At 45.3% G+C, this 24,140-nt stretch overlaps 1 protein-coding gene and 1 long non-coding RNA gene across 3 annotated transcripts in view; both read right to left on the bottom strand.

The window, feature by feature from the left end:
* Positions 1–5,152: 5,152 nt before the first annotated feature.
* Positions 5,153–24,140, bottom strand: part of NAT8L (N-acetyltransferase 8 like) — a 34,146-nt gene continuing 15,158 nt past the window's right edge. Inside the window, exon 3 of the mRNA XM_039347635.1 lies at positions 5,153–8,185. Coding sequence (XP_039203569.1) covers positions 7,818–8,185 — 368 coding nt within the window. The 3' untranslated portion in view covers positions 5,153–7,817. The remainder of the gene's footprint in view (positions 8,186–24,140) is intronic.
* Positions 13,749–24,096, bottom strand: LOC120309921. Of its 2 annotated transcripts, none has more exons than XR_005557222.1 (4): positions 23,466–24,096; positions 15,401–15,587; positions 15,111–15,162; positions 13,749–14,040 (listed from the first exon to the last, which is right to left on the bottom strand). It is a non-coding gene; the product is annotated as an uncharacterized LOC120309921 (long non-coding RNA). The 2 variants fall into 2 exon arrangements; XR_005557223.1 differs by lacking the exon at positions 23,466–24,096 and adding an exon at positions 19,852–19,974.

Genomic DNA, 24,140 nt, shown 5'->3' with positions numbered 1-24,140 from the left:
AGCCAATGGGATATCAGTTTGATGCTAAAAAAGGGAAGGACCATCCTTACGACTCAAGAAACGGAAGCGATCCTCCCAAACTCTGAATGGGCAAAGGGGCAGGATCAACAAATTTTCTTGGAGATCAAGTCCCGGTAACCTTCGTGGCGCAATTAGTATGTCCTTAATATTTGACATGCAAGACATTTTGTGCATGAACGCACAGAGCGGTTAGCTTTGGACCAGCCACTTCCCAAAAGAAACATACATGCTTGGCCTGGATATAGACTGAAACAGGGTGTGTCTGTTTGGGGTCCAGACCGAAACAACATTATTTGGGGGAGAAACATTTCTAGGGAGAGGCCGACAACAGTGGAGAAAGCCAAGGACGTTGATCGAGAGGGCAGCCGAGAAGATTCAGAAGGAAAAGACGGGGAAGATTCTGAGCAGGAGGGGAAAGAAGAGAGATGGGGGCCAAAGGTCCCCAGCCTGGCCCAGCACCCCCTTAAAGGTAGCCTGAAATCCCTTCAGAAGGCCTGGGAGGGGAGGGGGAGTCAATGGGGGAACCATGGAAATGACCACTGAAGGTGAGGATAGTCTCTGAGAAGGTCAACAAATCAGCTGCCAGGGTTCTGGGTCTTGACCTTGAGAAGGACCAGACCGCAGGCAGCTCCTGGAGCAAAGGAGAGGCGCCTCAACAGCCTCAGAAGATCTCAAATGCCATGGCCAGATATAAATGTCCTGCGTTGACGGGTCTTTTGAGTGATTGGGGGGAGGCTGGGAAAGGAATGGAAAACAACACAGACCTAAACAATCACAAGAGAGTGAGTCAGTTGACAGCTTATCTCATAAACTCAGATGGGAGGCTTCAGTTCGCACGTAAGCAAGCTGAAGGCCCCCTCTGGATCCAGAAACTTGAATCGGGTTCCTCTTGCTTTTCTCCATGGCTTGAATGCAGCTGAGCATCCTTAGAGAGCAGCTACTCAGTTCTCAAGCTGCAGAGTTGCATTACCGAGGCTGTTCTTAAAGAGGTGCACTGGGGATGATTCAGTAAAAGCTGGCGCTGGGAGCAAATGCTCACATGTCTGTCTCTGGAATTCTGGGAGTTGAAGTCCACATGCCTTAAAATTGTCAAGGTTGAGAAACACTGCTCTAAAACATCCCTTCTGAGACTGTCCCTAAGTACCAAAGCCATATGGGTCACTCAGAAAGGCTGTGGTCAAGACCCATTTCTGCCTCTTTTGGAAGTAAAGTGTGTGTGTGTGTGTGTGTGTGTGTGTGTGTGTGTGTGTTAAGAAGAGACTTTTGTGACTGAAGACTCCCTGTTTAAGGAAGAGGGAAAAACTCTTCAGGGATTGGATGTGCCTGTCAGCGAGAAACAGCCGTGGCGTGGGAGAAAGACTCTTAGGAAATATATTAACCTTGTACAGTAAATAAAGAAATAACAACAATGGACGTTACTATACAGGCTTAAATATAGGACTCCCTCTAAGCTGGAGAATTTTAGGGTCGTTTTTGGATATATTCAAACAACATGCAAATATGCTGTTCAATCTGAGACAGCACTTATTTTCTATATATAACAGAGACACAGAGATTATTACATGTACTGCACGCACATACGGCATATATGATAATCTCACCATAGCTAGAGATAGGTATGTCATCTGACAACCGGTGATGAGAAAGCCGAGGGAAGGCCCCTGCACAGTCATTAGATGGTTCACTAATAAACTTGGGGTTTTTTGTGGTGATATCTATTAAGATGCTTGAATTTGCAATACATTTTTAGAATTCAAACTCCAATCTCAATTTGTTCTAAAAATGCTTGGCTGACCATAATTTACTATACATATTTTTCAAAAAGCTGGGCTGGTAAATAATTAAATATCCATGCCACCTAGCTGTAGAGGAATCCCATCGGATGAATTAAGCCACAGCCACAGCGTTGTTTGGGGAAGCTCAGCTGAGCCACAACCTTGAAAGGAACATTGTCCAACAGCCATCGGGGAAGATCGGGCACGTCCTCCATCAAGGAAGCAAAATTAAAACCCGGATGACAGTTTTAGCAGAATCTTGAGCGATCAAATTTGGAAGCAGCTCAGATATGTCACACATGATGACAGCAAAAATTCTTGGATCAGAAAGGTAGAAACATTTGTGTTTTTCTAATGAACGTAAGAGAAGTGGGCTGCTGAGTCTAGATTTAGAAATTGAAGGGGACAAAATGCATCAAGTTAAACACGGGCCGAAAAGCTGTCTAAACTTGTATTTGGAAAACATTGTGATTGCCCAGGGCGGCAAATAAGAAGGGGATGAAAGTCTTTTATTTAAGGTATTCTCACTTTGTGCGATTCGAGCGATGTGCCCCATTTTCCATTTTGAGAGCAAGTGGTAGATAAGACCCTTGCTGGAACAAAAGCTGCTTGGAACAGTCAGAAGACTTCAAGAGCTGCTGAGCTGCCCACCCGTCGTGATGAATGGAGCTTTTAGTCCGTGTTCACAGCACTCTTTCAGGAGAAAGGCTAGCAGTCCTTTCCATGGAGGAAAGCCATCTGCCCTGCTAGCCTTTGGGCTTCAGGGAGATCTCTGTCTGGGTCAGTTGTCAAGCACACGTCCAGATTTGCACAGAAACCTTAGTAGCGAATGCACACACATAGTGAACGCTCACAGGTGTGGAGACAGCCGGAAACAGCATCCAAATCAGCTACGGCTGATTTGAAGAAAGGGGCTTCATGAGGACCCTCCCTTATTATGAAATAACTTTTTCCAAAGCATTTGCAGGGTCCCGGGAAATCAGTGCATCTTTATCAAGTCCGTAAAAAAGATACACGCAAAATACTCTAAGAATGCAGTACAACTGCTTGGGTTTATATACCTGAATGCAAGCCCCCCCCCCCCAAATGCATCTGTCTGCCGGATGATTTTGGAGTTATGCGGCTCACGATAGCCATAGAGTAGAACCTCAGTGGAGGTTACCTCCTTGGGGCTCTGCAAGTTAAATTTCTATAATGCAATACATTCCAAGAAGAAATCAGTTAAGAGATTAAGCATTAATTAATTAAATAATTAAGTGTTTGTGAACGTGATAAAGCAGAGGGATCCCTAGGAAATCAAGATGGGCGGCTTCGGCCATGAGATCAATGCTCGGTCTCTTTTTTGCACCTGTTGTGACCCACCTGGTGGGTCTTTGATGGAAGGACCGTGGCCACCCTCTCGCCTTGGCTGACCGTCCCCCTAGCAGCCCCTTTTGTAATAAAAGACTTTAATGCTGGAACTCCTTGCCCTGTTGCTCCAAGCCATAATTTGAGGAGAAGAAAAAACTTCCTTACTCATAAAAGAAATCCAGGTTTTGCCTTGGTTTTTACAAGTGGGGGTCACGCACCGGCCACCATAAAATCATCCACATAAATAGCACATTTGCCCTGTCCTGTTGCAACAGGCACATCTCACTTTGGTTAGGGGGATATTTCCAAGCAGTGGTTGGAGAAACAAGGCAGGAAAAGGGCCTGCAATGTAGAAATCTGGGGGAAATTCCAGATATTTGACTCCAGGAGAAGACCCAGAATCAGCCCCATTCAGTCAGGCGTGGGATTACAGCGGGAAGCTGCCTCTGCTCCCCTTTGACCTAGGGGCTGGGTCCTGGCCTCATAAAGTTCTTTTTAAAAGACCAGCCCAAGTCACGTACCGCATCAGGGGTCTATATCCCCCCCGCAAAAAAAATATCTACAGCCTTTGCAGGGGAAACCTGCCTGTTATAAAGTCAGCCCTAGGGACGCGTGTCTGTAATACGTGAAAAATCTCGCCACTTGGAGACGTGGCGCTGCTGATGCCAGACAGTCTCTGTAAAGGTCCTTGGTCCACGTGCAGCTGGCTGGAAGCAGGCCCACGGAAGGTAGCATAATTGACTTGTGAGGTAGGACGCATATTATGATCACACCACTAGTCTGGATTTAAGCTGCTATGGGTTGTGCCGTCTCTCTCCGGGAACTTGGGAAAAGGGTTTGGTAAGTCGATACGCCTCTTACGGGCATCTTTGCTACATCCCTTTCAAAAACATACATACCTATTTTTATTTTATTTTTAGAAAAAGTCAGGCTGAAGATGAAAGCATAGGCAGATTGTGCTGGATAGTTCACTGGGAGTTATAATTGGCTGCACTTACGATCTCCTTTCAACAGCTCTAAAATGCAAAACGCTGTAAAAATCCCTCATCTCCACCCCATCACACTCTGGGGCCTGTTCCTTCGACTGATGAAGATTTGATGGAAAACTTTGTTTCCTGCATCCTGGCTCTCTTCCCCTCCAAGGTAAAAAAAACACCTAACAGGGTATTGTTCCTTCTAGATTTATACTGAAAAATGTGTTTCCCATTATTCCTAGATTAACGATACAGCGGGCTTTGAATGTTACACAATTCCCTCCCAGCAGCTTCTCCTTTCAGATTATTACCACCCATGTCCATTAGAAATAATTATTCCTATGTAAAAACACTACGGAGTGTGCCCCATCCTTCTTTCAAGCTCTCCTCTCCTTTTTCACATACATTAATCAGAGTTCGATCTTCAGTAACTCATTCGCTGCAGAGATTTAATGCTTCTTCCCTGGTGGGTTCCTCATAGGTCCCAAAGCAAGGGGAGACCTTACAGGAGAAGCCCAGAAGGAGAGGGGAAGGATGTTTCTGTCAGCCCTTTGCTGATATACTGTAATTTAAAGGAAGCGGAAAGAAGATACAACTAGATCGGGGTAGGCAACCTTGGCTCTTTTATGACTCGTGGACTTCAACTCCCAGAATTCCTGAGCCAGCCATGCTGAGGGGAAAGGGAGAGGTTTCCAAGCTGAGCCAGGTTGGCTCAGGAATTCTGGGAATTGAAGTCCACAAATCATGAAGGGGCCATAGTTCCCCCACGCTGGCTCAGGAATTCTGGGAGTTGAAGTCCATGAGCCATGAAGGGGCCATGGTTTTCCCCATGCTGGCTCAGGAATTCTGGGAGTTGAAGTCCACCAGTCATGAAGGGGCCATAGTTCCCCCATGCTGGCTCAGGAATTCTGGGAGTTGAAGTCCACGAGTCATAAAAGAACCAAGGTTGCTTACCCCTGATCTAGATGGACAAGAGACCCCTTGGGGCGTTCAACTAATTGCATGAATGAATTCAGCAGAAGCCAGGTAAGCAACACTTCAAAACCCATGTATTTTCAGAAACTTGCTCCCATGTGCAATGGTAAAAATGTTATCATACAGTTCAGTCAAGGTCTTCCAGAGTAGACTTCGCAATCTGGTGTTGGATCACCCAGCTACGAAAGGGGCAATCTCCACTGGTGCAAGCATTAAACTGTCCACATTCTTAAAGTGCCTCAATAAAAAAATCAATCGTAGTCCACAGGAGTCATGTACCACGCCTCTCCGTTCATCGTCCAATCCATTAGGCTATGTAGTACAATTAATTTTCCAGAAATCATTTAGTGCAAGGGTAACACAAAAGGAAAAACAAATCAAAAGGCACAAGCAGTTCTTTCCCTTCCCCTTTCCCCCTAACGCTTTATAATATTCATCTGGGTTAGGCAGTTTAATGTAATCACCAAAAACAGCTATAAAATATCGTACCAATTTCTGTACACTATACACCTCTGTCCTACATTTTTGCCCCTCAAACGGTACACATTTGAGCTTCAAGAGAAATGTACAGCATAGAATTTTTCTTTTCTTAAAAAAAATACATTCTACATCAACATACACACACACACACTCGGTTCCAACAGGTACATTCTGTTCATCAGGTCAGTCTTTAGTACTGATCAAGTGTTTTATTGCTGCGACACAGTTTGCTCTTGCCATTTATAGCTCAGGGCCCTGTCTGAGGCAGGAAGGCGTTCGCCATTGAAGCAGAAAACGGGGTTTTGTGACCCGCCCTTCTCCCTTTATTTGGTCATCAGCCTGGAGCGCCTCTGTGGTCCAAGGTGCCCCACGCTTGAGACGGGAGCAACGAGGAAGCCCCTCTCCCATCATTGGTGCCCTTCCTGGGTAAGGATGGAGCTATGGCTGGTCTTGAGGAAGGACAGTGATGGGGAAGGGGCTGCAGGCTCCTCACCAAGGCTCTGAAGCGAGGGAAACTCAGGGCAGCCTCTTTATCCTCAGTGGGGCCTTTGCTATCTTTCCACCCGTTCCTCGTTTTGAGACCCAAACAGGACACAAAGAGTCTCCCTACCAATGGAGACACAGCTCCTGTCCTCTGTTGTCAAAATGGAGAATGACCCCCACAAGCAGCCAGGCCAAAGGACCGGCTTGGTGGGAGTCCTTCCACTCTCCTCTCCCCTCAGTGCCATCCGTCCCCGGGACCTTCTCCCCCCAACCAGGTGGGGTGGCCTAATTTCTATCACAATTTTTTCAACCGGAGGAAACGTTGAATGGGAGCTGCTTCTATCAAGCCGAGTCCACCAGGCTGCTTCCCCAAATAAAATGCAACCAGAAATCTTCCGAGCTTTTCTGACCTGTTGCCTTTTAAACCTCAAAGCTGCCTGACTTCTGTTCGGACATAATTAATGCAAAAGTTGCTGTTTCTTGAAATAAAGGTTGGTATTTCAAGGCAGAAGAAGCTGCAGCCTCGGGTGTTTTCGTGCTGGGCTCCAACAGACAGCATGCCATGTCTCTGTTGCGTTGCCTTGCTTTTTGCATGGAACTGTACAACTCACAAAGGTGACATTGTTAAAGCAGCAGTAACGTCGTACGGCAGCTCTCCTAAATTTGTTATCCCACTAGCAAGTAGCAACTGATTAAAATAGTTATCTTTGCTTTCCTAGCTCTCTTCAGTCGAACTGGCAACTCCAGCCATCTCTCTTTTGCATATTGCTTTTTCTGAAGCGTTTAGATTTGGTGCACATTATTAGCGTACAGGTGTGTTGCCATAGAAACAGAAGTCTCCGTTTTGCCTCTGGGAAACCAGTCCACAAAAGCGAAGAGTTTGGATCGTTTAAGCAAACGTAATAAACAAAACTCTTCAATAAAGGAAAATTAACACTGTGGATGGAGGTATCTGGCAGGGGATCTCAAAGTCTATCTACATTCACATATTTGATATTTCGGTAATTTACATATGTTACACTGGGCTCAGGGCTCGTAGTTGCTGGCTTAGGAAGAAAACTAGGATCAAGGACCAGGTCCTGGGTGTGAGATGCACCAATATTCTTGAGAATTTGGGCATGAGGAGGTACATCCAGAAAGTGCATTATTATCATTATTATTATTATTAGCGCCTACTTGGTAGTGTGCTTGAATGCATGCAAATACTTCCTCTTCATGCATTATAGCAAGCAGGATTTTCACATTTTCTGTCAGCATGATTAACCGGCATTGTATCATGAGGACATGAATGCATACGACTTCATAAAATGCTGAGAAATGCATTCGCATAAAACTTTTGCACTGAGCTGTATCATGAAGTATCGCTTTTTTAATACTTGGGGGGAGGGGAAAAGGAGATTATTAATTGTTATTATCATTATTATTTATAACACACGTCAGAGAAGCAGCCTTGTTATGCATTGACATTTCTGTGCTTATGTAGGCAACCGGGTTAAGACTGGGAGAGTGAGCGTGTCCATCCTGACCTTGACCCAGGCCAGGCCAAGGGCAGCAGTCCACCGTATCTCCAGCATTAGCGCCACCATCACCCTACAAGCACTTCAGAAAAGAAGAAGACGGGCCCTTCGCTTGTACAAGGACTTGTACAAAGCCAATGAAGAACATGAAATGAAGAAATGGCAAAGGAACCATGACACAAACCTCCACAAAACATTGGCAAGGAGGTTCTGGGGAGGACCACCATGAAGATGAGGTTCCCTCATTCTTCACGCAGCTGCAGGCAATAGCGGTGGTAGCGAAGCTGGAAAAATATTTGCTCTAGAATAGAATGGGTCATTCCAGGCAGAGAATAGTGTTCGACCACCCCAACATGCTTGAACCCTAAGGACTCGTACAATTTGTGGGCTGCCACCTTCACTGCCGTGGTCCCCAGCACCACGGAGGAGTAGTTATTGACCACGGCAAACTCCAGCACCTTGCGACCCAGAGCTTTAGCGATCCCTTTACCACGGTATTTAGAGTCCACGGACATGCGGCGCAATTCCACCGTGTTGTCCTCCTCGTTGCCTCGGGCCGCCACGATGCCCACCACATTGCCATTTAGCACGGCCACCCAGAAGCAGGAACCTGTCGGCACAAAGCAGAGCGTGAATTGGAAGAGAATAAATATTATCTTTCTAAACACCATAAACCGAGAGGAAGTTCCCAACGCAAGTTCCCCTTAGAAACCACAATTAGTCCAAAATTATCACGTCAGATGCCTTCCTATAAAATTTCTTGCATGACACCCCAAACATAATTTTCTGTTTCATTGCATATTGTCTAAATATTGGAAGCATTGAGTAATGGAAATTAATTATGTTTCGTGAGCTGTGCCATCTGTGAAAGAGGAGTTTATGAATGTCTGCCTTAATTTGCCCACTATTACAGTCCTGTGAAGCAGCACCGAAGCTTGTCCAGAGGAAATCGGCCAGTTCTCCATTGTTTGGTACCTACAATTTTAAAAAGCTTTGGTGGATCATCGGCCTCATGAAGTCTGGATGAAGCAGCCCATGAAGGAGGCCTCTTAACTTCATCCAGAGATGTGTTGCTTGTCAGCAAGTTGGTTTACAAGCCAGCCGTTGGCCCTGCCCTCCGTCTCTTCCCAACCTGATATCAGCTTTCATGATTATGGGCAAGTCCAGCCTCCAAAAAAATTTGTTGGAGACATTATTCTGTCCTTTATTTTTTTCCTGATGGCTTTTAAACAACTCCGAGGCCAGGTGAGCACATCTGCAGCCAGTCCCATTTTGGCTACAAAGACTGGGGCCTTGACAATTTAGGGGGTTGTGCAATGGGATCACCACCCTTCTGGAGGTTCGTGGCCATATTCTGCCCACATTCAAAAATAGGAGCAGGCAGGACAAGGGCGAGGAAACAAAGCAAAGCGAACAAAGAAATATTTAACAATTTGGATTATGGATATGCATTGTGTACTATTTCCAGCATTGCCAAACAGATACTTCCTGTGTTTCAGTGAAAAGACAGGAAATTCTTAGCATCTTTTGGCCTGCAAGGATAGAAAAGAGCATTTGTGATAAGGTGACATCACTGGAAGATAAAGGAACTTTAATATACCGTTATGTATTACATATTTTACAGCAGTATTTAGGTAAAACACTTATTTCCTTAGATTACATTCTGATTTAATATCACCATCTGGCAAACATGTCCAGGGAGATTCTTAGTCATCCAGGTCCCAAAGATACTCTTTCAAGAGGCAACTGGACTTTCTTAGTTTTTTCTTGAAGACATTTCACTTCTCATCCAAGAAGCTTCTTCAATTCTGAGATGTGAAATGTCTTCAAGGAAAAATCAAGGAAGTTCAGTTGCCTCTTGAAAAAGCATCTTTGGGACATCTGGCAAGTACATTAAACTTCATTTCTCTTGATTTTTCCTGAGACCGCAAACCTTTCTTGCAATAATCTGGAGAGATAAGTCAAAGAGAAGATATTCTATCCTGGTAAGAAGAATGCAGACAGTGAAAGAAATAAAACCTCCGATTGGGTTCCTCATTTTATCCCAAACTTAACAGAACTGACACCTCCCATCTCTAATCATCTTTGACTGAGGGCCCCATTAAGTACATGGTTTAGCAGGGATTTTAATGACTTAATGAGGTATTTTCTTCATAGTTCAGTCTTTGTACTTTATTCATGTCTTTGTAGAGTGTGATGATTCCACTACAGCTTCTAGGGATGGCAAAGTGTGTTTATGACTCATAGACCCACATTGTGCTGAATGGAATGACATTGGAAAGAATAAGAAACTCTTAGCAATTAAGGTTAGATTTGGTGATATTTTCAGAAGCGGCCGATGCAATTTTTAATTCCCTCAAATGGTTTAGAACAGTGGTTCTCAACCCTTCTAATGCCGCGACCCCATAATACAGTTCCCCATGTTGTGGTGACCCCCAACCACTTATACACCACCGGGTGCCAGGGGCGTGGCCAAAGAAAAGGGGGAAAAAATGGCGGACAGACTTGTTTGGCGACCCCCGTGAAATGGTCGTTCGACCCCAAATGGGGTCCCGACCCACAGGTTGAGAACCACTGGTTTAGAAGTTAAATCAGAGCCGATTGGCTAGTTATTGCTCTTCTCCCAATTTAATTTCAACAAAACTCACACACAGTCACTCACACAGTCACAAATCATTTGGTTAAAGAGTACTTCAGAATGGGAAGGGAAATAGCACCCTTTGCTTATCAACTAAAGTGTTTTTGCTGTCAGGTGAACACAGCCAGTCTCAAAATTGGGGACCAAATTCACTGTATTTTTAAAAGACCCCAATCCACAACTTTAGAACTGGGATCACACCTCAGCCCACCCAAACACTGTTGCCACATAAACACTCGCCAGATTGGTCGGATTAACTACCTTTCAGAGTTTGCACGTCATCCTAGTATTTCTCTTCCGCTAGCCCACATTCTTCTCTAACTAGGGATATAAACATTGAGCAGCTTCTGCTGGTCTCCCTCTCTAGATCATTGGCAGGCCAGCCCTCCAAGAATTCCTGGTGCTACAGATAATTACAGAGCTTCGTGAAACAAACAGGCTTGTATTCATGAACTGACCTTTCAGCCTGGACTTCCATAGACAACAGTTCCCACCCTCAAGAGATACTTGCAAAATGAATCTGTGAATCTGTGTTATATTGGTCTCTCACCCTTCCTGCACCTTGCATTTTATTGTTCTCTTCTGGTTCCTAGCCTGCCACCCAAAATCGCCCACTGCCCTAGACCCACCACATCTTTGTCCTCCCTTGTTACTCCATCAGGAGTAGCCAGTGGCACATTTGTTGAATGGAAGGGTTGGTCTAGAGATCCATTCTTGGAAAAATATCGATGTTATCTATATGTCTACCTTTGACCCCAAGAAACTAGTTTGTATTAATTAGTTGAAGGAGGATCCTATAATGGAGATCATCACTGGAAGAGTCTCTGTTCCCATAAGAAGTTTCCTTTCTGAGATTTTGAACCAAGATCCAAGAGGTTTAGATTCTCTGGAACAACGACTGGACCTTTTCCGAGCAGATTCAGACCGCGCTGATGCCTTGTGGCCATAGTTTTCATTAGAAAGAGAGGCCAAAGACTCACCAAGACTCAAGGAATATTAAGTGGCCAAGGGTTCAATGATAGTTGTGACGAGGCCGGAATAGGACAACTTGCCACAGCCAACTCACTGTGGCCAACAGGATAATTCAACAATTCAATTATTTAAAATAATTTTTAAAATTGTTTCAATTTTTGTCATTCACGTTTTCTCCCTTCTTTGGCATCCTTTCTTTATAATGATTCTATTCCATCATTTCTTCGGTGTTAGTGTAACGTAGTTGCTGCACGGCAAGTTGTCCTAGACCAGTGTTTCTCAACCTTGACCATTTTAAGGCATGTGGACTTCAACTCCCAGAATTCCACAGCCAGCTGGCTGTGGAATTCTGGGAGTTGAAGTCCACATGCCTTAAAATGGTCAAGATTGAGAAACACTGTCCTAGACCCATGGCAGGTACATCAATGAAACCGGGCTTTTCGTGCGCGCGACTTCACAACCGAAAGTCTCCTTCAGAGGAATTCCTTCAAGAATGTTCTAAGGTGGGTCCGGACAGCCTTGGTTCCCTACCAAAGCACATGTGGAGATATCCATGATTCCTCCAGAACAGACCTGCTCCACACAGGTCATCCTGGCCTTGTTTTTCATAGCAGCCTGGGACCCTTGCTCATGAGAAGGCAAAGTAACCAGTGCAGAAAACAGAGCTGCCTGATGAAGCCACCCAACATTCCCAGCTAACTTGGCATCACCCGCCAAGTCCGCCATTCTTTGCAAGTACACCTCATTTGTGTACTTGTTGGCCTGTAACTTTAGCCTGACAGTTTAGTGGGTTGGCTTAATCAAAATGTTGTGTGGATACTTTTGACTTGTTGAAAACCTTTGGTGTTATGCATTTAATGATTCTGTATACTCAATATTCAATGTATTAATGCATTACAAAATAAATACTGTATAGGAAATTTGCTTTTAGTTTGAGCTAGCCTACAGATAATGGCAAAGAACAAAATCACAGAAAGATCCATTGGAATTTGGAATGTGATTTTCCATCTCTTTCTGGTTAAGAGAGAAAAAGCTAATTTGGTGTCAAATCCAACCACCGCCTCTACGACGTACCAAGAACGGTGTGTACTGTACCAAGTAAAGTGCCGTACTTGATGGTCCTTTTCCAAAGTGCTGTAAGAACTGGAAGGTTTTTTTTATGGAAATGTCAAATAATTGTGAAGCTGAGGCAACGGGGCTACTCTGCTCTTCGCGAGGTCCAATTTAAACAGACCGTGTGGTCACTAAGAGGAACTTACCCTTGCGGGATCCCAAGCATCTGGTGTGCCAGTGCATTCCGTCCCCCAAAACAAGGCCTGTGTTAGGTTGCTGGGGACTCGTGGTTTGGTTTAGCTGTATGATGAGGCATATTTGATTACAGCAGCAATGGGAGCATCTCTGGATATGCTGAAGGCCCAGGCTCATAAACAGACCCTGGAGATGTTCTGCCCACATGGTTGCTAAGAGGGGATTCCAACTTGGTGGACAGAACCACAGAATCAACGGGAGAGACTGCCCCATGCATTCATAATGGCCAGCAGGGAAAGGTTTACGACAACCAGGCCAGGTTGCCTGGAAAGATTCTGCTTGCCTGTCCAGCAATAATTTTAGACCGAAGCAGAGATGACAGCAGAATAAGAGGCCTTCGTTTACGATGGGAAATCTGCGCAATCAAAATCAAAGAGCTGAAATTTCTGAAAATCAGAAACATCACTAAGTGAAAACAAAAACACTTCAAAAATAATAATAAAGCCAGCCATAGATCACAGTAGCAAAATTATGCAAAAGGAAAAAAAAATACAAAAAAATTATATTTGCCAAATTCAAGACCTCCAAAGTCCCTTTCTACTCTTACTCTACTCTACTCTACTCCTATTCTGTTCTGACCTATTCTATTCCTACTTAGTGAACCACCATTCATTTAATGACCATTCCAACTTACAACAATGCTGAAAAAAATAACTTATGAGCTTCGTTACACGATCAAAATTCAGGCTCTTGACCATCGCCCCGTGTTTACGACGGTGGTGCCATCCCGCGGACAAACGTGATCACCATTTGTGACCTCCTGGCAAGTACAATCCAGGCAGGAATTCAGATTCGCTTAGTGGATACGAGAATCACCTAGCATGGTGATTCTTTTGACGACTGTGGCAAAAGAGGTTGTAAAGTCAGGCACAACCACGGCCACTTTGCTTGGCAATGGAAGTTCTCGCCCCTTGTGGTCATAAAATGGAAGACTACCTGCGCCCTTCTGGCTCCAAAAAGGGAAGAACTGAAGGCTTCCAAGATACCTGGCCTCACCTGGGCTCATCCACCACAAGGCAGATTGATTGCATCTCTCTTGGATCCAACGGTCCTGGATCCTGCTTAGGGTTATGGGCAACGTGTGTGTGTGTGTGTGTAGGGAAGCTTAAAGATTTTCTGCAGGTGCTGACAACCCATTTATTGGGGTTCAAACAGAAAATGATGAATCCCCCCCAGGCTGGACAAGGCTAACCACACCACTTCTGGGGACTTGGGACAATAAACAGGGTGCAGGACAAAACACACACACCGCCTGGAGCATTAGGAAAAAACCCCACAAACTTCATTTATTTTTGCAGTACAAAAGGGAAGCCAATTAGAAGAACTTCAAAACTACTGAAGTGGCTGCCATTTGGGGAAGACCCCAGAGGCAGATGGTGCGTGCGTGCATTGCCTTTTGGCTGACAGACACGGCCCTCTGAGGCGAGCAAGTCCCGCCTTCCGATAAACGTTCTGGACATTTCCTGTGAGCAATGACATTTTTTGCAGGTATTCCTGGCCCACCAGCGGCACGAAGGCTGTCCCATCGCTTCTTGAGAGTCCTGCTTCTGTGGAAATTAAGAAAGGAAAAGCCACAATACTGTCGTCGCTGCCATATCGAAATGCATTTTTCTGAACGTTTCTTTCACATTTTTTATCCTTATTTCAATTTCTAAGCTCATGTTGTAGAAAGCAATTTGTAAACTCCTTTTGGCTTTTATACAAAAACTGCACTATGCTGCTCTTAGTCCAGTTTTTAGGGAATTGATAGCATAACTTACTCAGCCAAAGTAAGTTTTGTTCATGTGACTCTTTAAGACAGTGTGTGCCAAACGTGGCAGTTTTAAGAAGGGTAGACTTCAACTCCCAGATTTTCCCAGATAGCAAGACTGAAGTCTGGAAGTCCACCCATCTTAAAATTCTCAAGAATTTGAGAAAAATTGCTTTAAGACTTGTACGTGACATTTAAGTATTTTGCAAGTCTGGTCGCACTTACAAAATGAGGATGGAAGAATACTGTCTCCCCATAAAGCTTTCTTAATAGTGTTTCTGTGATCCAGGAGGAGCTTTTGGGGTCACTGCTGTAACTATGAGAAGCAAGGCTTCTTCCTCAAAACGGAGGGGGAGACTTCAGGTAACGCCATCCCCCCAAATCCCTGGTGCCAGGATGAAACTTCAAAAATACTATCTGGATTCTACCTAGCCTCAGATGCTTAAAAACATGGGCCTCTGGATCGTGCAGTCCAGCATAAATCTCAATAAAGAAAGGAAGGAAGGAAGGAAGGAAGGAAGGAAGGAAGGAAGGAAGGAAGGAAGGAAGGAAGGAAGGAAGGAAGGAAAGGAGGGAGGGAGGGAGGGAGGGAGGGAAGGAAGGAAGGAAGGAAGGAGGAAGGAAGGGAAAGAAGGAAGGAGGGAAAGGAAGGAGGGAGGGAGGGAGGGAGGAAGGAAGGAAGGAAGGAAGGAAGGAGGAAGGAAGGAAGGAAGGAAGGAAGGAGAAAGCAGAACTAAGATCTTCTCCTGCTCTGGCTGCATGTTTTTCCCACTCAAAGGGATGTTGGACAATATCTGAGGGATACCATCCCTATATCAGTTGATGTAAGATTCCCTCCATCAACAACATTCATTTACACCGGCCTACCTTGCTCCTCATCTCCAGCACCTGAAGGCCTTGTTGTTAATTTTTTCTGAGCCTGAAAAAACCAAGAAAATATTAATCTGTACATATTCAAAAAAGCATACTCCAAATTTCAGTCGCCACTGCCCCAGCACCCTGCCTCTGTCCCACCTCTCTTTCCTCCTCCTTCTAGACCCAACTCCAGCCTGACACCCACTTCCCTTGCAACTGCCCTGTCACTTCAAATTTGTCCTCCTGTCAAGCCTCCCACTATCGCTCCATTAACACAACACACAATAGCACAATGCACTCACCAAAGGAGAGCTGGCGGAGGCTGGTGGTTTGCAGGAGAAGCCTTCATACTTGCCAGTTATCCTGGAGGGTCCACGGACAGGAGACCGTTATGGCGGCAGAGCTAGGCAGAGGTCAATGGCCTGGGTAGGGGGGAGCCACTATCAGAGCTGCTGGGGTTATTGTCTCATCCACCAGGGCTAATGACCTCTGCAAATAAAGAAAGTCTCTCTACGCAACCAATCTGATGCAATTAATGCACAGCGTCCAGGCAACAACATAACTGTGATATATAGAACGCTATTTGTGCCCTACAGTGACCCCAAAATGTGGGGAGGACAGTCAGTGGCTAGAACTAATTTACCCACAAACAGTGAAAGTAAATGGTTTCTTGCAAGCCTTAAAACTCAATATTGGTTTATGACACCAGTCTGTAGGTGATTAAAATGTGCCAATATTACATGGATTAAAATAACGTGTTCCACACCCCAAACCAACCCCCTGTTCTCCTTGCAAATAAACAGTGAAAGATTAAAATTGATGGTCAGCCCAGTCAAAGGGCCACAGAAGTATATCAAACTGGGTGTCTTGCAGCACCAAACATTGATTAAATTCCTTTTTGGGGATCAACATGATTATAGGATAACCTGCTGTAGCAGAAAACCACATACTTAATATTCTGAGCACTTATCAGTTTAAGAAGAAAGTCAATCCATGCTCAGTCAACAATTAGGATCATTTATTCTCTCTGCAACACCAGTTTCCTGGTTTGATTAATATTGTAAAATGCCTGTTTGTCTTTAAAAATACATGCCAGGAAATTCAAAGTGAACTTTCCTCTTGGATAATAAATGCATTTATAAAAATCATACAGGAATATACAGCATTGCTTAAGAGAAACAAGAAACCATTTCAAAGATATACTTGGAAGAATTGAGAAAACTATAAACATCTGAGAGATGGCTACATTAATAGGGGGAAGATTTATAAAGTTATCGCAAATCCCAAGATATCCAAATATGATTAAGAACAGTATTTATGCATTTACTTCATATAATTTACTTTAGCCTTATTACAGAGTTTAATATTACAGTTCCTGGGCCTTTGATCTCAGAGTCACCCTTGATATAACATCTTCTGCTCTAGAAAACGTCCAGAGAAAAGTTTGGTATTGGGAAGATATTTCAATATATTTTTGAATCTAGTGCATTCCAATCTTTGTGAAGATTTAGAAACTGACCAACTTGATCATCTGATTAATTATTTGCAGGCAATTTCACGTGGAAAAAGTAAGCACCATTCCTACAGTTATCACGATCTGAAAGGCCTAAAATTGAAACTGGGCGCAACAGATCGGAGGGGAATGAAATGAAATGAAAATGAAAAAAAAAATTGATTAAAGCCCATGGTTAGACAGAGCTGGGAGGAACCTGTTCAACTGAAATTTAGTGTGACATTTAGTGTGATTTGCTCTTTATTGTTGAAGTGTGGGGTATCACCAGACACCAAAGGAGCTGTCTGAGGCTTTCAGAAAGATGAAAGATGTCCCTGAATTTGGAAAGAAATTTAAAAAGATCACCAAACAATTGGATGCAAATCATTCCGTGGTGCAAAAGATCATGGAGGAGATTTCAGACAACTTGCCAACTTGCCCAGGACACGTTGTCCCACCTCTGAGTCCAGCCTTAGAGCAGAACACAGACTTGACTTTTCCCCACTGACTTGGTCAAAGGTCCCCTGGGAAGGTCAACAGAGGAGACCCAGGGCTCTGCAACCATCATGAACTCACGGCTGGTGTTGATCTCTCATCACCGTGAAGGAGTCGGGATGGTCATAAGTAGGAAAACCGGTCCTAAAGTTACTTTTTTGAGCACCATCACATCTTTGAATGATCATTAAAGGAATGGTTGTAAATTGAGGACTATCCCTATCAGTTCACATGGTCTGAACTGCTTCAATTAATGCAGTCTAACACCACAGGAAGATTTAAAAAAAAAATAATTAGTGGCATCACACCACAGGTTAACATTTAGATGAAGGTTAGTTTTCTTGCCCACGTGAAGCTGTATTTGTAGCCTTGTTTTTTTAAAACCTATGTGAAAGTCTATATTAAATCTAGGTAGCCTCAGACTGAGAGGCTGGTCCATTTTCCCGGCCTCTGAAGGTGCTCCCAGAGGAGAAACTGTTTTTGCCAATCACGCTTCTTTCTCCTTGAATAGAACTGACAGCCCCATCCAGTCTTTTGGCAGCAGTCAGAAAGCAGTTATCTAACGACGGGCAGGGTTTTTTTCATTGCTGGTAGCTGTTTTTTGTTTTTGTTTTTAAATCAAGCCTCAAAAGCATTTCATTTGGTTTTTGCATTGCAAATTGAGTCATAGTCTGGGGAAAATTCATGGCGAGGATTAGCTAAATTATTCACTTAAATAAACCAAAATAAATATAAAGTTCACCAGATAAAAACAACTTTTCATATCACCAAGCAGTCTTAAGAAACATAGAATTTTTAAACTTAAAAGTCTGGATCAACACGGCGATCCTTTTGTGATCCATTTTTTTGAATCTGGGACAAGCACTGCTAAAGGCCGAGAAGATTGTTGGGGGAACTCCTGTTTTGTCACCTGTGAACCTCCCTTTGAACGAGCCTCGCGGAAGGATGGCTGCTCTCGGTCGCCCATTGTTCTCCAGAGGAGTTCAGCACATCGTCACAAAAGGGCCTTCGGGTCAGCATGTCCAGTCCAGAGAATAGGCTTCGAGCAGTGGTGGGATTCAAATACCTAAATAACCGGTTCTCTTATTGGATGCAGGCCTGGGTCTCCAAGGCCTAGAACAGATTTCCGGAAGTGGCATCCATGCACTTCCGGCGGGCTGTTCTAAGCTCCGGAAGCAGTGTGCATTCAGCCAGTTCTTTGAACTCAGCAAAATTTAGCTACCGGTTCTGCCGAACTGGTGCGAACCGACTGAATCCCACCACTGGCTTCGAGCTATGAAATTTCTAATAAGCTTCTGCCCTTCATTCACAGCCATTCATCCTTTTGCCAAGGACAAAGGCCCTCCTGCTCTACGTCTGTCCTGCAAGGAACCCGGCTGCTACCGAGTAAAGGAGAGCCTTGGTCTTTGGGGCTCCCAAATGGCTGATCGGCAGGGTCTCTCCCTTCTGGCTTATTGGCATCCCGTGGGATGGACAGGTGGTCCCCAACTTACAACAGTTCATTGGGTGACTGTTCCATCTTACAGTGGCATTGAAAAAGGTGCCCTGTAACCATTTCTCACACTTGCGACTGTTGCAGCATCCCCAGGGGTCACCTGATCAGAATTCAGACGCTTGGCCACTGGCTTGTGTTTATGACGATCACAGAGTCCCCGGGATCACCATCAAAGTCAAAGGGGGAAGCTGGATTCACTAAACAACGGTGTGACAAACTTAACGAATGCAGTGATTCAGTTAACAACTGTGGCAAGGAAGGTCACAAAATGGAACAAAATTCACTTGAAAGCTCTCTCGCTCAGCAACGGAAATTCTGGGCTCAGCCGTGGTTTTAGGCCTCCTTCTCCAGTCTTTGAGCACTGAAGAAAGCGCAGCTGAATAGAAAATGGAGCATTTCTGGGAGACAATACATTATCTGCAGCCACAGCCCTCCTTCGCCCTTTTTGTGCCACCCAGTGAACCCCCACCCCCCAGGAAAGTTCTGCTGCCGCCTGTGGTGGCGAGGAAGAGGGGGCCTGGGAGTGAGGGAGAGGAAGGACTGCCTGCCCCAGGGGGGAGAAGTGAAGGGAGACGGCCTCCCCGCTGCCTCTCCATCCACCCCAGAGGCAGGAAGGAATTGAGGGCATCGCCTGAAGGAGAAAGTTCTGACACGGCGGGAGCCCTGCCCTGTCCCACAGAAGAAGCCGAAGGGGAAGGAGTGGGGAGGGGGCAGAAGACACCCCACTCTCCACGGAGAGGGAGCTAAGGGGAGAAACCCACCCTTCTCTTCCTGGAAGGAGGAGGAGGAAGAGAAGGGTGGTTTTTGAGGTACTTAGAAGGAGAAGCAGGAAAGAGTGGAGGTCTTCTCAAGCTGAAGTGCCATTTTCAGCACCAACCAACAACTGTTTGGCCTCAAAGGAGAAGAAGCCCTCTAAAAGGCAGAAAGGCCAAGGGCGACGGCCTTCCCACACGCAAGGGGCCGTTGCCTAGGACCGCTTCAAGAGCGCTGTGGGTCTCAGACCAACCCTTCCGATCAAAACTGTGAGGCAGAAGGTGTCCCCAAGCCATTGACAGCTTAGGCCAGGGGTAGGCAGCCTCAGCTCTTTTATGACTCATGGACTTCAATTCCCAGAATTCCCCTGACAGCATGCCATAACATTGCTAAGGTTGGAGACCCCTGGCAGAGCTGATCAGCAGCAGGAACAGAATTAGCTCTCCAAGGCCCGTCAAAAGAGGATTGTTTTTTTAGAATTAAGAGCCCACCCTTACTTATTTCTCTTTCACCTTTACCTGTCACTCTATTCGAGGTCTCATTTTTGCTTTTCTTGCTGTTTCATGTCTTCCCCTCCCTGCTTTTCTTCTTTTCTGCACTTCCCCCATCTTCCTTCCTCCCTCCCTCTTCCTTCTTCTTCCACTCTCCCTTCCATCTATTTATGCTCTCTCGGTTTCTGTTTCTGCTCCTTTCCTGGGAGCTGATTTCTCATTCCTGCCATCAACCTCAGCTCCCCCCCCCCCCGCCTCTGCTCACCCACTCCCTTATCTCTTATTCTGTCATCACTCCCACTACTCTGGGTTTGCATTGTGTTAGGTGGCACTGCGAGGCTCCAGGCCCTCCCAAAGAGGCTTCTGTTGTGCAGACATCCCGCCTCGTTCTCAAGATTTGCGAGGAAGCCTCCAGACCGCCTCGCTTTCCATTTTTAACTCCCCCCCCATCACACCTAATGTTTCTTTCTTTTCCCTCCCTTTGCAAGATCTCTGGATTCGCTTGAAAATAGTTATCAACTTCTCAACGCTTCTTGTTGAGCACAAAAATGCCTGCTAAGACCGAGTTGTCTAAGTTGCATTTTTAAAATAGTAATCGAAGTGTCTGATAATTTGTTGAAAGCAACCTACACCTACTCATTGTGTCAGCAAAGTCTGCATTGTGTCAGCAAAGTCCAGCACGCTCAAGAGAGCAACACAGGGCTCAGTCCTCAACGCAGACAGGAAGGGAGGGTTTGTCTGTCTGTGTGCCAAGGGATTGTGAGACAGCCACAATTCCATCTAGACATTTCTCCAGCCTCCCCCCCCCCCTAAGCTCATTCACGTCTGCCTTGCTTTGTAAGTAAACTGTGCCTTGCAGGGCATGAGATATGCTTAAAGACCAGCTGCTTTGGGCCGTGTGTGACCCTCGGCAAACTGCCCACATGGCCCACAATGAGGCAGACGCTGACTTGTAGCTTAGCAACATCTGTGTGTGTGTGTGTGTGTGTGTGTGTGGTGCAGCCCCATGTTAGAAAGAAGACACACTTCTTCCCTTTAGTCCAGCAACCAACAAGTCACACTTCAGGCTTAGCTTCAATTTGTCCCTCTCCCTAAATCAATTTAAGGAACCAAATAATGACTCAACACTCCCTTTGATACACAAAACTGAGGGGGAAGAACCAGGGAGGCTCCATGGGTCCCAGAAATTTTCGAGGTTAGGCTTCATCCCACCCAGGTGTCGCTCAATTGTACAGGTACATTTACCTCAGTGCCTCCCACGTGAGAGATCTCACGGCATCACCCTAAGTCGCTTCATAATTAAAATTTCACACCTTGGATTTGTTTCCCAGCCATCCTCTCACTTAAATATGTAGCTTCAGGAATGACTAACTACAAAATATTTTTGCTCAACATTTCAGGGCTACTAAAATCTCAGCTTCATAAAACTTGGCACACACAATATGTTCACTGAGCACTAGAATGCTAGCAAATAGTAATAGTAGTAAAGTTGGAAGGGACCTTAGAGGTCATCTAGTCCAACCCCCTGCTCAGGCAGGAAACCCTACACCATTTCAGACAAATCGCTGTCCAGTCTCTTCTTAAAAACCTCCAGTGATGAAACACCCACAGCTTCTAGTGGGAAGCTGTTCCACTGGTTAATTGTTCTCACTGTCAGGAAGTTTCTCCTTACTTCCAGGTTGCTTCTCTCCTTGATGAGTTTCCACCCGTTGCTTCTTGTCCTGCCTTCAGGCGCTTTGGAGAATAGCTTGATTCCCTCTTCTTTATGGCAGCCCCTGAGATATTGGAAGACTGCTATCCTGTCCCCCCTTGTCCTTCTCTTCGTTAAATGCTTTTGGTTTTCAGAGGAAATTCTCCTTGATGGGAGTCTGTCCACTCCAGGTCAAAATCTGCAAGCTGGCAGGCCCTGAATCACAGCAGTACCCAAAATCTCACCCTTTCGCGTCCCAGACTCACACGGACATAAGGTGTGGAGCTGCACCCACCGGCTTCCAGTCTTTGGCCCTGGCGCTCCATGGCTTCCTTTCATATTTTTTCCACTTTTTTCCCCCCCTCACCCACTCTCTGTGGAAGAGGGCCAGCGCGAAGTGTGTGTGTGTGTGTGTGTGTGTGTGTGTGTGTGTGAAGCATTGTGCTATGAATGAGGACTTGTTCCTTCTCTTCTGCTGCTCCTACTCTAATTGCAGTGCTATGAAAGAACAACCAAACTCGGTGGACCAGAAATTAACTTTGCAAGGAGTTCCAAGTTTGCCGCTGACAAAGGGGGCGTGGTGGTGGGGGGGGAAGCCACCCTTCTCCATGTCCTGCAAAGGCCCTTGGCTCTCCGGCCACTCAGTCCGTTTCCCAAGGTAGCAAAAGCCAAAGGAGAAAACCTCCGTTTTGCTTTTCAAGGTCACCCTGTTTATTCTCTTCTCTGGCACTTCCTGCGCCCTTTGGCAAAGCCTCTGAACGCATTTCAGAAGGACAGTTGGTGTTTTCCCGGGAGGTTCAAACCCCAACCCCCCCCCCAGGGGCAAAGCCTGGGAACTCTCTGAAACTACACAGAGTTTTGCCCCACTTTACAGCCTTTATTGACGTAGTTGTTAACTGAATCACTGCACTATGAAGGGAGTCCATCTTCCCCCACCGACTTTGCTTATCGGAAGGTGACGATAGGGCACCACATGACCCACCGGGACACTGTGACCGTCGGAAACCTGAGCCGGTTGCTGAGCGCCTGAATTGTGATCACGTGATCCTGGGCATGCCATAGCGGTCGTGTGAAAAACGGTCACTAAATGAACTGTTGTAATTTGACGACTACCTGTAATACTGGAAGTTCTGATTACAAAGATTTTCTTGAAATAAGATGCCGTTTACAGAAATCTTTAGAAAAACTTCCCTGAAGTTGCCCAAAATATCTGAAATATGTTCCCTTTTCCCTTTTTTACAAGCAACCGCTCCGGAACTGACTGGATTAAAAGTGGATTGTTATTGCTAGCTAACACAAGAGTTTGGAATTACACAGGCATAACCATCTTATTTTTGTAAACTTTCACAACCTGAACAGAGGTCTCCCGCTTTCAAATATATTCTTTATATGGATCAATCAAAGCTTTCCAATAGGCTGGAATGTAGAAATATTTCTTCTGAACCAGCAAAGCAAATTACACAAGCATATTAATAGAGGGAAGAGGTCCCAAAAGCCTATGAACACCTGATCAGCTAAGCACAAGTAAGAAACATCCAGTAATTGGGATAAAAGATCCGGACCCCGTAAAACAGGGTAAATTCGACTGATTTCTTTCAACCATTGTGGTCAATCTAAGCAGGGGATATACAAACAAATTTTAAATATGAAATGTCCCACCTATGGATCTCAACACAAAGAACCAGAGATTCAAAATAAATCGGAACGCCATCTTTCTATTTGTCTGAAGGCTCCATGGGACCGTTATGTATTTTCTGGAGAAACGGACTACATGGGCAGCGAAAGCTGGAATTTCACTTCTGGTAGAATTTATTTCCTAGTTAGCAATGAACATGATTTGTTTTTAAATTGCTTTATGTGTTTACTTGAAGTTATTTCCCCCTCCTTCGCCACTACCACATTAAGCAAAAATGTTTCAAGGAATCTTGTAAAGGCATGTTTTTAAAAAAACCTTTCACTGGGTTCCCGAAAGTCAGCGGCAAGCAAGGCCTCATCGTAATCCCCGTTCAGGCAGGAGCGCGCCAGCCTGCATCCACCACATTCGGTCCTCCTTCAGGTTCTGCTGAAGGGACTCCAGATTTTCAATGTGTCTAAATCAAGACAAACATCCACACTCCGAAATCTTTAAAGAGCAACATTGAAATCCCCCCCCCCAATTGACATAACCTGCTCTGACGTCAAAGCCCCCCAAACGGCAGAGAGCTGAAGTGCTATTCTTTCTTCAAACCCATGGAGAGAAGGGAAAAGATGCTCAAAACTGGAATAACGGAGACGTCCCACTAATTCAGGAGGGTTGTAGGTTCTGTAAGTGTGCAACACACTTTTACTAACACCCTTTTTTCTTACTGACACCTGCTCTGAAGAGACCGGGAAGCTCCCTTAGGCACAACTGAGGTTTGGCCACACTCTGCCAGGGAGAGGCCCTCTCCGCTCCTTCTGCTGGCGGAGGGGTCCTGTGGGACAAGGAGTTGCATTTTAAGGATCAACCCTTTCCTCACCCAACTGCCAACGCTGCTGACATGGGATGTTCTTGCTTTGACAACCGATGGAAATGTAGCCATCTTTTCTCTTTCACTTTTAGAATTATATGATGCTGGGAGGGGGGATGTGGATGAGAGTCCAGTTA

Source organism: Crotalus tigris, unplaced genomic scaffold, assembly GCF_016545835.1.
Source record: "Crotalus tigris isolate CLP2741 ecotype Arizona unplaced genomic scaffold, ASM1654583v1 scf7180000018097.2503214, whole genome shotgun sequence".
NCBI classification, from domain to species: Eukaryota; Metazoa; Chordata; class Lepidosauria; order Squamata; family Viperidae; genus Crotalus; species Crotalus tigris.
This window is presented reverse-complemented; position numbering and strand designations above follow the sequence as displayed.